This window comes from Oryzias melastigma, linkage group LG5 (genome assembly GCF_002922805.2).
Source record: "Oryzias melastigma strain HK-1 linkage group LG5, ASM292280v2, whole genome shotgun sequence".
Lineage (NCBI taxonomy): Eukaryota > Metazoa > Chordata > Actinopteri > Beloniformes > Adrianichthyidae > Oryzias > Oryzias melastigma.
In genome coordinates, this window is record NC_050516.1 from 35,978,868 (window position 1) to 35,994,074 (window position 15,207).

The 15,207-nt window shown below is 39.9% G+C and overlaps 1 protein-coding gene across 2 annotated transcripts in view; it reads right to left on the reverse strand.

The window, feature by feature from the left end:
• The window catches only part of stab1 (stabilin 1), a 71,588-nt gene that overhangs the window by 20,154 nt on the left and 36,227 nt on the right, over window positions 1-15,207 (reverse strand). For both annotated transcript variants that reach the window (XM_024269883.2, XM_024269882.2), the window contains exons 35-51: window positions 14,138-14,266; window positions 14,005-14,058; window positions 13,791-13,904; window positions 12,635-12,830; window positions 12,359-12,454; window positions 12,240-12,285; window positions 9,698-9,777; window positions 9,427-9,552; window positions 8,515-8,588; window positions 4,562-4,633; window positions 4,258-4,377; window positions 4,139-4,186; window positions 3,323-3,403; window positions 3,081-3,233; window positions 1,960-2,094; window positions 1,231-1,290; window positions 197-370 (exon numbers count right to left, since the gene is read on the reverse strand). In XM_024269883.2, coding sequence (XP_024125651.1) covers window positions 197-370; window positions 1,231-1,290; window positions 1,960-2,094; window positions 3,081-3,233; window positions 3,323-3,403; window positions 4,139-4,186; window positions 4,258-4,377; window positions 4,562-4,633; window positions 8,515-8,588; window positions 9,427-9,552; window positions 9,698-9,777; window positions 12,240-12,285; window positions 12,359-12,454; window positions 12,635-12,830; window positions 13,791-13,904; window positions 14,005-14,058; window positions 14,138-14,266 — 1,758 coding nt within the window. The remainder of the gene's footprint in view (window positions 1-196; window positions 371-1,230; window positions 1,291-1,959; window positions 2,095-3,080; window positions 3,234-3,322; window positions 3,404-4,138; window positions 4,187-4,257; window positions 4,378-4,561; window positions 4,634-8,514; window positions 8,589-9,426; window positions 9,553-9,697; window positions 9,778-12,239; window positions 12,286-12,358; window positions 12,455-12,634; window positions 12,831-13,790; window positions 13,905-14,004; window positions 14,059-14,137; window positions 14,267-15,207) is intronic.

Below are 15,207 nucleotides of genomic sequence, written 5' to 3' on the forward strand. Positions count from 1 at the left end.
ATTCTGAAGAAGAAAAGCGGCTCACATCTTCTCTTCTTCAGAGTTTACTACGTTGATCGTGTTAAATGATGAAAAGTTCCAGTAAATCAAAGAACATAAAGACTGGAGTTCTGCTTCTAAAGGGTTAAACTTCAAAGATCCTGAGATGTCAGCTGACAGTAACTCTAGCTCCACCCGTGTGGACCTTCTAAGTTACCTTGGAGAGAACGATGTGGGCCTTCACCGTTGCTGCCAGCTGCTCCAGATGATCGTGGCTGGAGAGCCACTGCTGCCGCTCCGCTGGCAGGGCGGCCAGGGCCCGGTCGGTCGGCCAGAACACGGTGAAGGGTTGGTTGGTGGACATCTGGAGCACCGGGAGCAGATCTGCATCCTGCAGAAACCAGAGAAACATCATGATGTCCATGCGATCATCAGTTGATACATGAAAGTCCAGGTTTACTTTGAGAACTTTGACTCTGGACACCAGCAGACGCTGATGCACAGCAGAGGATCAGAAAATCCGCTTAAGATCATTTTAATAACAACAGATTCAAACTTTTACCATCATTTTCTTCAGTTTTATGACGAGATAAAAACCTAAACATAAATGTTGGATTGTTTTGATGAACGTTTCTGTGACCTTTAACCCCAGGAACATGTCAGTAGAAATATTTGATACTTCTCTGTGAACAAACTGCATGGTGGTGTAGACTATTTCCCGGTGGAGGAAGGGGGCAGACTATTTCCTAGTGGAAGAAGGGAGGAGAATATTTCCTGGTGGAGAAAGGGAGGGGACTATTTCCTGGTGGAGGACGGGAGGAGACTATTTCCTGGTGGAGGACGGGAGGAGACTATTTCCTGGTGGAGGACGGGAGGAGACTGTTTTCTGGTGGTGGTCAAGAAATGGGCGGCATCCTCAAGGAGCAAAAGGCGGAGCCTCAGAGATCAATTCGTTTTACTTCTGGGTAGGAAAATATTTCACAAAAATAACTAATATTTCATAAATAATTTGTTTGTCAGTGTTCCAAATGTGATATATGAACATATATATGTATACAGTTTACTCTGAAAGACTTGAAATCCTGCTATTGCCCTTTGATGTGTTTAGATTTTCCCCTTTGGACTGTCTGCAGATCACTTTGATGTTTGGTTGAACCTTTTCTTGTGAACACACCTCAGAATGCATGACTCAAATAAGTCTGAAGCTGGAAACTGAGTTCCAAATGGAGTTCCGGCGGTCCACCTTCTTACCTCGATGAGTTTGTAGAAACGAGTGTAACCATAAAACACTGCTGCAGTTGTGAAGTTCATCTAGAACAGAGGAGCAAAACCAGGTAAACAAACGAGAACAACACACAAACATTCCATGTCATAACTTCTACTTAGTAACTTTATCACTGCGGTGAACAAGAATAAATCCACTCAGTTACAGAGAAGAGCGTGCACATGAAAACTAATGATCACAACTTTACTAACTAGTCCATAAAAATCCCTCGCTGAGTCAATTAGGAGCAACAAATCAGTGTAAATTATATTATATGTTTATAATTTCTAGTTTACATGATAACACATGAATAAAAGAGACCAAGTTCAAGCAGATTACTTCTGCATACATACTGTATATTCTTTGGTCCGTTTGGGAACCCCCAGGTGAAATGACCCGGTTCTAGCTGCTTTATTGTCAGTCAAAATTCAATTATTTGCCTCTTAGGTTGATAATATTTAAAACTAATGTGTGACTCATAGAAGTGACATAAAAAGTGCCTTTCTGAAGTAGAGTACTGGCTTCATAAACAGTAAACGGATTCTTCTCTGATTTAAAAACAGAATCATAGGAGAGATCCCAAACCTCCTGATAGATTCATGAGCAAATGAAACAAAACAGAAACATTTGTGCAGCTGCACTTTCTCTGCACAGACGTCCTTCAGAAACGTTCTACTCTGTTCTGAAGCCTTTTCTGAGCACGGTTCTCTGCAGACCTCCGTGACCCGGTTCGGTGGTTTGTCCTCCAGGCTGTAGGGCGTCAGCAGGGTGTCGATGTGGTGAATAACTCCACTGGTTGTGGTGTAATCGCTCTTTACGATCCTGGACCGGTTATTGATCCAGACAGAACCCTGCAGCCGGAAACCACATTTGTTAAGAAAAAAAAGGAATAAACTGTAATTTTTGAGATGATTTTTAGCAGATCAAACTCCGCCCCTTCTCAGTGTCCAGTCATTGCTGCACCATTACTAATGAATGAAAACTGACAGATTACACTCTAAAGACTTTTATTCTCAGAGCTCTGAATGCACAAACTCAATTACAGATTATTTTACTAATAAAAAAAAACATTATTAGCACTCTTTCTATTTTAACAGATTTTTATACAAATAAAGTTAAAGGCATGTTTCTCCCTTCAACAGCGTAATTTCTGCCTGATTGTAGACGGTCTTTAAATTACTGCGACTCCTCAGCTGTTTATGCTAAAATCCTGAGAATTCTGACGCAGAGAAAAGCATCAAAACAATCTGTTGGAATGACATTAAATGCATAAACGGTCCAAGACTTCTGGAGTATTACTGTGTGATGCTGAGGACATTAAAGGGTTAAAGAGCAGTCTGTCTTCTTATTGAAGTATCTACGTTTAACAACCACTGAAGAAGAGAGAAAAAACAAAGAAACAAATGGAAGCAAATGTCAAAGCTATACTTGAGAATAATTATTTGATTTATTTATTGCTCTGGGAATGTGATGGTTTCATCTATACTTTATCATTTACTTTTGATGTTTATGAACAGTTTAAATTGATATTTAGGTTCTGCTGAATATTAGTCAGATCAATGACACTGAAATAAAATAAACTGCATCTTCTTCGATAACCTGGAAACCAGTGATCATTTCTGTAGACACTGGTAAACTAAGACAGCTCAGGCTGAGCCTTCGACTGTTTTCTGAGAGAAACGTATCATCAGCTTTGAGTCAAAGTCACCAAAACTCTCAAAACATCAGAGAGAAGTTGCTGGATTTGACATGAGAGTTGGTCAGCTTTTGATATCAGGCACGCATGCATTCATATGTGTGTGTGCACGTGTGCATGCGTGTGCATGTGTGTTCTGACCTCCTGCAGGCTGAACTGCAGCGTCTGTCCGGACACTGCGACAGCTCTCTCCGTGGTTTTCAGATCACTCAGAGACAGACTCTCACAGGAGATGATGTGATGGTAAACCAGATCTTGAATGCGTCCCAAATCTTTCCATTTATTAAGTTTTGCCTGCAGAGTTTAAGGAAAAGGAGCATCACTTTTGGAGAGTTGAATCCTTTGTTTCTGTTTATCTCCAGGCAGTTTTGTGTGGGACTCACAGTGATGTTTTTGTTGGTCTCCTCCAGAGGAACGAAGACGGTCTGAGGTCCTTTACTGAGAACGCTGTTGGAGTTGATCGTCTAGGATGAACCCAGAGAAGAAGAACCGTCATCTTTGTAATTATTCCCTCAGACTAAAGAGAAGGACGAGGTCGGCTGATAAAACAGACCATGTTTGACGTCTGTCTGTTACGGCCTTTTGTTTTATATAGTCAGTTGATGAGAAGAAAATAAATGTTTGTGATTATTAGGTCAAATGAGGCTCCGCCTCTCCTCTTCTCATAGGTTACATAAGCCACAACGCAGGTAAGAGTGAGTCAGAGCAACGAAACGCTGAGAGTTTGGAGAATCTTACATACATAATGTCATACACTACTACAAAAAAGGAATAAATAAAAATGTAAAAACACTTGTGGTGGTCAGTGGGTTCTGTCTGATCATGATAAGAAAACATGGATGTCATGGAGCCCCACCCCCCGAGCCCACCTGTGTTACCAGGTGCTTCCTATCCAATAATCTGCTCTTGTGTATTTACAGCTGTGTTCTCCTGTGGTTCAGCGTCTCGGCGTTCTAGTTCTCTGGTTGTTGAACACTTTCTTTGAGATTTGGATCAAACCCTAAACTCAGACTTCTGGATCTCGATGTTCTTCCTGCTCTTGAGTTCTCTCGGTTTGACTCCCGTCACATTTCAGAGTGACGACGGTTGCTCATGTATTCAGGAATTTCTCAGCCCCAATTCTAAACACGTGAAGCTGCAAACCACTTCATTATTGTAACCTGGAACTCTCACAGCGACGGATTCTGGCAGCAACTAACCTTTAACATTTGCAGAAAGATGGCGTTCTCGGACTGTCGGTACACCTCCTGGAAGAAAAACCGTTAGTTTTTAGGGGGTTTGAGCGTGCAGCAAAGACCGGGGAGGTCACATGACTTACACTGATTATGGTCCCCCTGCAGTCAAAGCCGTCCCCGATGTTGCCTCTCAGGCAGCTGCAGTTCCTCTGTCCCTGCCCACGGTACTCACAGAAGGCATATTTGCTGCAGCCGCCATTTTTCTGCACACAAACACACAACAGTTGTTGAGATCAGAGCACGGATGAAGCTTCTTTAATAATGGATGTTTTACGAATGTTTCTAAATCCAACTGTGTTAAAAATGGGATCAAAGAATTGTTTTCAACATTAAACACGTTTTTAATACTACACTGTTTTATGATTGGTAAAGAGAGTAGAAACATACAATAGTGCAGGGATTGACGGGATAACAGAACTTTCCTGATCCTTGGAAACCCATCTGACACGTGCAGGCCGTCTGAAAACCAAAGAGATCCAACAGTCAGTGAAACCGGTTCATCTGGAAACCAGTTCAATCCTGGATCGGCTCCAGAATCTTTACAACATTTCAGGTTTGGAGCCTCTGAATGGTTTGAAAGTCCTTAGATCAGGAGTGTAGATCTCAGTCACACAGGAGGCCAAAACCCAAAACACTCCTGAGGTCGCAGGACGGACAGGAGAAACATTTATTGAACACTTTGAAACTACATTTTAAAGCCTAACTTTTTAACATAATTATAAAGTAGATATACAGCACTACCTGTGATAATGATAGTGTGAATGCTGTAGGCTGAATTTAGCCACTGAAGATGCTGAAATTAATAGCTAAAATTAGTGGTGTGACGGATCACGGATAATCTGTGATCCGTGGGGATCAGAGGCCACGGTTCGGCACACGTGTGTACTGCGGACCACCTGAACCCCGCACACACCTCATGCTAGCATAATCTAAATTCATTTTCAGTTCACATCGAATGGAGTTCGTGTCAAATTCATGTAAATCCTCTTTGTTTTGAACAGCGCTAAAGTAGCTGCTTCAGTTATCTTAAGTCTGTTCACCTGAAGCTCCCGCTGCGTGTGGGAGGAGCTTCCGTGAAAAACTTTTCTCCGTTTCATATTGAAGGACGCGGATTGATAGATATCAGGTTTATTCAATTTTAAGAGCTGAATAAAAGCATCGGTACACGTTTACATTTCTGGATTCAAAGAATCTCCCAGTGAGGAGCAGCAGCTAGAGAAAGGTACGCCTCCGTAACAGACTCGCCGGTGCCGTCGGGATGATTATTGGTCACAAACCACCAGGAAAAGCGAGCACGGGAGTGTCACGTTTTACAGATAACAATTATTATTTGAACGATCCAAAACGTGAGTTTTGTGATCCGTTACACCCCTAGTAGAATCGCTAAGGCTGATAGCTGAAAACGCTGGTTGAAGCTGAAATCACTGAAACTATTAGCCGAAGATGCAGAAATTAATAACTAAAAACACAAAAGCAGATGGCTGAAGATGCTGAAATTGAAGCTGAAATCATTGAAACTATAATAATAAAAAGGCAGGAATATTATTCTAGAATAAATCAACTTAAACCTTAAATAACTTTCAATATTTTACTCTCCATGAAAATATGTTTTGTCAAAATTATACAATTTAGAAATGAGCTCAAGATAACATCGGGTCATTAATAACAATAAAATAAAATGATCTGGAGGGCCGGATAGAATTACCCGGAGGGCCGGATCCGGCCCCCGGGCCTTAACTTTGACAGGTGCTCTTAGATGTTTATTCACATCACACTGACCGCTGCTTTGATGCTACATTCTCCAAACATACACAGTTTGCTGCTTATTCTAATTTTATACTGCTTTCATGTTTTCTCTCAACTGTAGCATGCTACGACGCCTTCTGACGTGCTTCACTTCTCAAAGGATGAGAAGTTAAAGAAAAACTGCAAGTCCACTTTAATCAGGAATACATTCCAAGACTCAGACCTTTCAAGGCCATAAAATAAATTCATGAAGATTTTATCAAGACATGTGAGAATCTGGCCTCTCTTTGGATGCTAAGAGGCCCAAATGAGGCCTTGAGCCCAAAAGGTCTGTGACCTCCCCAAGCCCTATTCCTTGATAAGGAAAACGCTGGACAACTCCTATGAAGGATTTACGGAAACAGAGATTTATCCTAAAAGGTCTTCAAAGAATCCTTTCTGTCCCACTCCCTGAAGGATCGATGGCAGACCTCTTTGGAATGTACGGTTTATGACTTTACGACTCCGTGGACCAAAGGAGGACCCACAAACTCAGCTCAGAACAAGCTGAGATGAACCTTTGAATTTACAATTCTTTTATTCACCAATAAAGATTCTAAACATCTGTTCTTTTATTTGTGGTGTTGAATGTGAATAACATGAAAATGACTGAACTTTATTCACAGATTTCAACAGGAAGCAGACAAAACTTCCACTTTAATCTTTGTTGATCATAAATATGTGATTTGCATCTGAATATGAGTTTAGACAACATTTGATCATGTATTGATAAACTGCATGTTAAGAGTTAATGATATGGAATACAATTCATACTTTGATTTAATCCTCTTTATTTGACAATTAAGAAACATTAGAATTACATGTAGTTGATCTTTTTCTATGATAAATCTCTTCATAGTTTATTGTTTATTCATTAAGAGTTTGAATGTTGATTTTTAAACTTTGTTTAAGCTAAACTCATTCTGATCTAAACTTTATGTAAACTTGTTTATCATAAAATTATTTCATGATTGTTTTGTTTTCATATCACTTCACTTTCACCATGAATACACTGATGACACCATACATCTTTGAATGCTCAGAACATTTAAGAGAAATAACTTTTCTTTTTTCTTGAGTAGTTTAACCAGTTTAGATAGAAACATGAAACTTTTAGATCCACTGGAGACGTGTACCTGCAGCCATTGGCTGAAATCAAGGCCTCCTCTGAGGTCAAAAGGTCATGCACACTCTCAGAGCAGAGCAGTTGGAGTTTGGGTTTTGAGCAGAGAACAGCTCTAGGAAGAAGAAACTTCTTCCAATCTTTTTTTGGTCTTGTTTTTATTTCAACTTACCCCACGTAACTAAGTTTGTGCCAAGACCGTTTTTATTTACTTTATCTTTTTGGTAACTGTCGTGCATTTTCCTCTAACTATTTTGAAGCTCATCACCACCTGTGCTTCTTATTTTTGAAACTGATTGACCGATCCGCTTTGAGACTAAAGTCCAGTGAACTTTAAATCCAGAAGGCTTTTTCGACGACCATCCACTCTTTTGGCTGTGCAAACCCAGATTACCACTAGAACTTTAGCCGGTCGTAAGCTCCAGAAGAGTCTTCGACCGTCTCCTACACCCTGCGCCAAAGCTGCTGCTGCTTTCATCCATCTCATCGGCCTCAGGAGAAACACCTTCGTCTGAAAGTCCAGTCCAAGTCCAGCTTCGAGCCACCGTGGTGAGGAGACCCTCTCAGCAAAACTGTTGCGGTTTGATGTGGTCATAACAGCCAATTTGATTTATCCAGACTAGTGTCTTGAACAGTTTAACGTCATTGTTTTCTTTAGATTACAATTTTTCTCTTAAACCGTTCTGAGGCATTACTTTGCTCATCCACCGACTTTCACACACATTCATACACATTCACACACACTATATTGATTTTCTTTGTTTATTTTGGATTTATTTTTATGCTTATCTCTTAATAAATATCAAAAAGGCAGTCGTTGTCCATCTTGTTCTTTCTCTGTGATACGGTCCCTTCAGATGAGAATTTACTTCCTGAAGTGTTGAGATTGATTTTGAAGATTCCTCTTTAATCAATTTTAAAGATAAAACTGATAAACTTTCAACATTGAGTAATTTTTCCTTCCTTACAGAAGGTGGTGCCCCTCTACGAGACAAAGTCAAATTCTTTATTGAACTTGACCCCTTTCACGCTACACAACTCTCATAAGATAGAAAAAAAATCCCTGTCATTTTGACTTTAAAAGGAACATTTCAGAAATATACATTCATGAAATGCAGCAGAACTGCAGTGCAGGTTGCATGAATGTAGAAATACCAAATCCTCACACGATAACTTTTAGCTACTTTTTTTATTCTAAACATTTTACATAGACATGCACAAAATGAGTTGTAGAGCAAGAATCAAATCACTCAGACTGCAACAAGCAGGTCTCAGGTTTCTGCTTGGATTGGCCACAGATTGAGCAATTAAAAATCAATCCCTGTATAAAAAAATGTAAAAAATAAAAAAATGTAAAAAAAAAATCAGCCACTTATAATCAACTGGAGTGTCTGTTGAACTTCCAGTGCTGCTTTGCAGCCGTGGTTCTTACCTTGTTGGGGCCGGTTCTGGTGCAGTCCGCTGCCTTGTGGCAGCCTCCGTTGTTCAGCAGACAGCCGTCAATCTCTGTGAACAAACAAAACGCTTTAAAAAACGGCTTTACCGCAGGATCCAGATAATGGGTGGGTATCATCTCATCTGATGTACATGAACCCACATGTCCACAGAATGAATGCTCAGCTTCCACCCAGATGTTCAAAAACAATTACAAGACAATAAACTTTATTAATACTTTATTCATCTTTTTGCTGAAAATGGTGACACAATTTTTTTAACTGCTGAAGGGATTTGGTGAAATGCAAAAGCTCTTTCCAAATGTAAAATTTGCTAAAAGACTAGAGTATTCGTTAAAGAACTCTGAAAGAGCGCTGAAGGTGACCTAAATTTCAGAAAAAATTATTAAGTTATTTCAATAAAATTGAAGAAGCTAACCTCTAAATTAACAGTAGATGACAAATTAGCCAAAACAGCTAGCTAACTGCTTAAATACTAGCTGAACTCCAAAACTTCCTAAAATTCTTCTGTAAACTAAATTATCCAAAAACGTTAGCAAGTTGCTACAACACCAGAGATGTTGCAGCGACACATAAATAACACCCTCGACTCCTCGACCTTTAACACGATCACTGTCTAATTTAGAAACAGAGAAAAGTTGAATATGGACCACATTGTAACTCCTTACTAACATGTTACTAACTGTTGCATAAAAGTCACTTTTTTCCACATTAGAATCAGCTGGTAATTCAACTGCAGGTGTGAGGACTTCACTGTGTTGCACATCAGCGTAAAGCTGCTTTTCTCCGCTTCAGAATCCGTTAATTGTGTTAATGATTGAAGAGTTACGGTCGTGGAAGCTGAAGCTCCAGTGCTCAGAGCTTCATTCACATCAGAAAGCTTTTCTTACCGAGACAAACGACTCCGTCTCCCGTGTAGCCCTCCTTACAGGAGCAGGTCCTCTCTCCGGCGGACACCTTGGTACAGACGGCGAACTCTGAACATCCACCGTTGGACCTGCTGCACAGGTCCATCTCTAACAGACGGGGGGCAGGATGTGTTGAAACGAGATGATGGGTGCATGTGTCTGAAGATATGTTGAAACGAGATGATGGGTGCATGTGTCTGAAGATGTGTTGAAACGAGATGATGGATGCATGTGTCTGAAGATATGTTGGTACCTTTGCAGTGAGTCCCATTTCCCTCATAGCCGGCTACACAGACGCAGACCGCCGCCGTCCCCTTCGGCCCGGTGACGCAGCTGCACAGAGAACAAGCTTTAGGTTTTAGGGAAAAGAAGGAAGAAATTAAAAGCGTTTCAGGAGCAACTTTTATGGAGTGCTCTTCTGCTGTTTTGTTTGTTTTCTCGTTATATCGAGTTATTATCTCGTTTTCTTGAGAAAATGAGATAATAACTCGATATAACGAGAAAACGAGATTAGTTTTCTCTTTATATCGAGTTATTATCTTGTTTCTTCTGGAAAACAAAGTTAGTTTTCTTGTTATATCGAGTTATCTTGTTTTCTTTAGAAAACAAAGTTTGTTTTACTCGTTATATCGAGTTATTATCTCGTTTTCTAGTTATATCAGGTTATTTTCTTGTTTTCTCGAGAAAACAAAGTTCTGTATCAATCAGCTGTTGTAGCCTGACGACCACAAAATCGGGTCGGAGATCGTTGTATTTTTAATCTGTTTTATTCAATTTTCAACAGAACTATGGCTATCAAGATAATTTCCTATTTTGGTATAAATAACATTTTAAAAAGTTCTATTTTATTCTAGTAAAATAAATAAACTTCAACAAAAACACACAGTTTGAATGATCAACTTTTCGGTACTCGATGTATTAGCCTGTGACCCTGTGATGTATTTTTGACAGTCTATTCACAGGAGAACGTTGTATTCTAAAGAGATAACGTAAAATTAAATGTTGTATTTATATTTTTTTCTGCAAAGTTGTCCACAAAATATTAATTTGTTCACAACTTTGTAATTCTGAAAATGTTTCTTTTGACAGCTATCTCACCCCATACCGAGCAGCTTATTGACAAAGTTGTACTTGAAATGTAAATCCACCCCATTAGCTTTAGTACAGACAAAACCTCCTCAGAAAGATGTCCGCCTTCCGTCGATCCAAAACCTTCTGTGAGAGATGTTTTCTTATTTGAATTTTTTTGCAGTTGAGCAGTAACCATCAATGCCTCATGCTGTTCATGAACTTTATAGGCAAACATCTAAAATAAGTCTTGTCCGCTTCAGAAAAGATGTGGCAGTTTAGCAGCTCAAGCGTCTGTTGAGTGAATTCTTCACCTCCTGGTCGGTTCATGACGTTTACTTCTATAGCGCTTTTCTACCCTCCTCAGAGGCCCTCAACCTTCCACCAGAGGCAACGTGGGGTTCAGCGTCTAGCCCAACAACACTTCGACACACAGGCGGGAATCGAACCTGCAATCTTCCAATCAATAGTTGACCGCTCTACCACTGCACCACGATCGCCCCTAATCAGTTTATATTAGGGCTGGGGATCAATTAAAGAAATTAATTAATTAATCGCAATTAATCAACATTAGTATCATTATTATTTTTTTTGTTACATTATTTGCCAGCTACCCATCTGAAAATAATCATAATATGAAATTAAACACAAATTTGTACATTTAGAACATTTATGTTTATTCCTTTGGAGCCTAGGGTCTAATACTAAGTTTTGTCTATTTTTGAATTTACTTCTACATTTTCATTTTCAATCTGATTGCTTATTTGGCATCATTTTAATCAGCAGAACCTTACCTGTGTGATACTACCTTTATTTAGTCATTTTTCTATGTTGTTTTCACCACTAGACATAAAATTATGCAAAAACTCAAATTTTTCCAAATTCTTTGGAAAAATGTGATTCCTCTCCTAAAAGAACTGCTGTTTATTTTACATTTTTCCTGGAATTCTGCTTTTTCCAGCTTTTTCCTTTCTGTACCCATACATTTAATTTATTATGCTTATTAAAAATAATAAAGCAGCTCGTTTGGGAGAAGTTTGATCCAGCTGGATTTCAGGTCAGCTGCTCACAGGTGGGGGCGTGTCTGTCTTCTTTTACCTGTCGCCTAACGCAGCGTCGGGGGGCGGGACTCGCAGAGTTTCCTCAATTGTTAGACAATTTTGTGGAAAATAAAAGTTGGTTCCCATCCAAAATAAATAATGGCTGATTTCCTCTTTGGATTTCGCAAAGCAGACAGCTCAGGTTTGTTCCGCCGCCCCTCCGCCGCCCCCATAGCAGGTGAGCTGCTGCTCTCCGCTCCAGACATCAGAGATACGTTTATTCTCTGCCTAATTTGTTAAAATAGAAGATCGGTTGTTTCAAAAAACTACAAATAAATCCCATATTATCCCTTTATTTTATTGAAATCTCAATCATAGAATGTAGAAGTTTTAGACGATGTTTTATTACTCTGATCTCACAGCTGCACGGCAGGACGCCTGAGTGTAATATTGATTTATTATATATATATATATATATATAATATATATATATTTTATATATGTTTATTATGTATATTTGTTCAATAATTACGCGAGTTAATGTGTCAACATTCACGGCTCTATTTTCCATGTTTTTTTCTCACCGCGTGCCGCCTGGTGGATGTTGGGTTGAAACCGTTTTTGTTGTGAACCTGTAAAGCAGTAAATGTGAGGATAAACCAGCCAGACGATGATTGGCGTACTTACTTGGCGTTGTCGTCACACCCCCCTCCACAGGCGTCGTCCTTAATCTCTGTGGTGCACAAACACGGTTTTAAAGCTCAGACAAACATTCAGAGTTCTCAGGTCCCATTCGGTCCTCTTACCTACAGAACAGGAGGTTCCTTTCCAACCTTTATGGCAGATACACCTGCCGCTTCCCGCCAACCCGTCGTCACACTTCCCGTTAGCGCACACACATTCTGCCGCACAGAGGAAGACAGCGTTCTGACATCCATCCCTGCTGGTCTGAGGGGTTTCACAGCTTGGCTTAATGGAATTCATTATATATCAACATCTTGATATTCTCTTTAAACACAAAGTTTATTTCTGCCATTGCTCCCCCTGGTGATAGAACACGAGCAGCAAAGACAAACTCTCACTGGAGGAGCAGTTGAGTCCATAGCGTCCAGGCTCACAGTCCTCACACGCCGTGCCATGGAAACCCTCCAAGCACTGGCACTCCCCGTTGCCATGGATACCATCCAGACACTTCCCATGATTGGAGCACACGCTGCCGATGTCTCCGGGGCATTTGAAGCACTCGTGACCATAGTAACCAGGGCAGCAAGAGTGATCCTGCAGGACGCACACAGATCAATGACGACCACAGGTTCTCACTGGACGATATCAAACAGTTTGGGATTAGGATTAAAAAAAAATCTGGAATATATACAAACAACCATATCTATGTAGAAAGAGATCGAGTGACTCAGATATATTCAGATATATAGAGATAAATACAGATATATTGATATATAGAGATATATTTATAGAGAGACAGACAGAAATAAAATTATGGATAAATAAATACACACCTATTTAATCAATTGTTTATAATTATTTTTATTGCTTAGGAGTTGGAAGAAGTAAATCTATACATCCCACTCCAGTTTCATTATTCTGCTCCTTCACAGAAACAGTCTCTGTAGTTTTAAAATCATCTGTTAGTCCATTTCCTGGATTCACTCAAAGTGTGCACAGCAGTTCTGATGGACAACAGTTTCCTTCTCATCACCCAGACTACCTCAACGTTTTTCTTTACTTTATTTTTCTTGCAAACCCAAATCCTCAAGTCAAAGGATGGGAAAGCATCTCCCCGAAAACGGTTCTTACTGCAGCGGGTCGGGCCCGCTACAGCACACCGCCACACAGGGAAGCTGGAGAGGGGAGGAGCCAGCAGAGGTCAGACGTCTGAGAGGAGGGGGTCGTTTGAAAGGTAAACTGAGATTTTTTGCTAAAAAATAGAAATGCTAAACAAACTTGTAATAGGATGGAAACAGTGTTGTAGAGATACAAGAGGAGGAGGTAAGGAAGGAAATGTTCAGATTGAATAATGTGATCGTAGCAGTGGAGTTATCATGCTGGATATTATCTCTACACTGAGGTAAGAAAGGCTGAAAAACAACAATTATTTTATTCACATCTTGTTTTATCAGTCGGTTCTAAATCTCTCTGATTGTGATTGTGTTTGTATGAGTTTAAGTAAAGTTAGTCTGAGCTGGCAGCAGCAGGACTGCAGTGGGAATGTCGGCTGACCGTGGTGAAGCGCAGACATTTCATGACACATCCCGGGACAAACTTCCTCCTGGATCCGATCCTCTTCCTGAACCTGCAGTTGGACTTCATGTTTGCTGGAAACTGTGGTCTGATCTGCAGGAACAGGAAACAGGCTGAGAGGAGAGCAGCAGCAGCTGGTTCTCTGTGACACCGCTATGGATTTAATGGCAAATGAAGCCATCAGCTTCCTCACTGGCGTGTAGCTGAAGAGGCATCGCGGAGCGCCGTCGCAGTCGGAGCACCGCCCCTGCAGAGACAGAAGCATCCATCGGTTTGCTTCCTCATCTCCACGTTTGCAGACTCAGTGAGCGGATTCTGCTCCTTACGCTGACTTGCAGGGCGACCTGTTGGCTGCATCTGTTGCGACTGATTTGGAGGACTTGCTGAAGAACGATGACGACACCGAACTGCGTCTCAAAGTCGCCGCTATCGAGAGGCACGCCGTTCACAGAAGTCTGGCAGACGGGATGAGAAATGAGGCAGTGAACGTCTCTCTATTCAGATTTTACAATATTTCTTCCTCTTTCCTTCCATAATGGGGAACACTGTTTGTTAAAATATTTGTTTAGACAAAATCATCGCTTTAATACGTCAATTCTTTCATGACGGTATTTAAAATGATATTATTAATGTCTATTATTAGACACAGAGGGTGTACAGTATTACCTTAAAACCCTACAACCCTAGTGGAGATCCATAAGTCATCCATCTACTTTTTATGTTTTTTTGGTGGGGCCGGAAATCGATTAAAAATATTTAACTAATCGCATTGGAAAAAATTAATCGCAATTATTGTTATTTTTTTTCCCAGTATTTGCTCACCACTTATTATCTGTGAATAATCACAATATGAAATTCTAAACATTTTGGTTGTTTATTTTTAATTAATGCTGTCAAACGATTAAAAAAAATAATCAAATTAGTCAAACTTTTGTATTGTGATTAATCTGATTAATCACAATGTTTAACCAAGTGCATTTTATATGAAAAGATGTGGATCTTTATTTATTTATTTATTTATTTATTCGAACAAGAACAACAAAAAACAAATACAAAAACAAATAAAAAAAAACCAATGCAAATTATCTCATAAACAATCTTTTGAAGAAAAACAGGCCAGAGAGAGAATTTTTCCCACTTTTTATCATCTGAAATGTTTAAATTTATCAAGTGACCATCGTTTAAGGGACTTAATATCTGATGAAATGTTTTGACGCACGCTGTAGAAGTCTGAACCCCCGAGGCAAAGCGAAAACCTGTTTCTTTGCAACGTGCAATTAATTTGCGCTAATAAATAGCAACGCGTTAATTCTTTTTAATTAATCACGTGCGTTAATGCGTTAAAGTTCACAGCCCTATTGTTTAAATCCTGATGTGACGACCAACATCAGCTTCA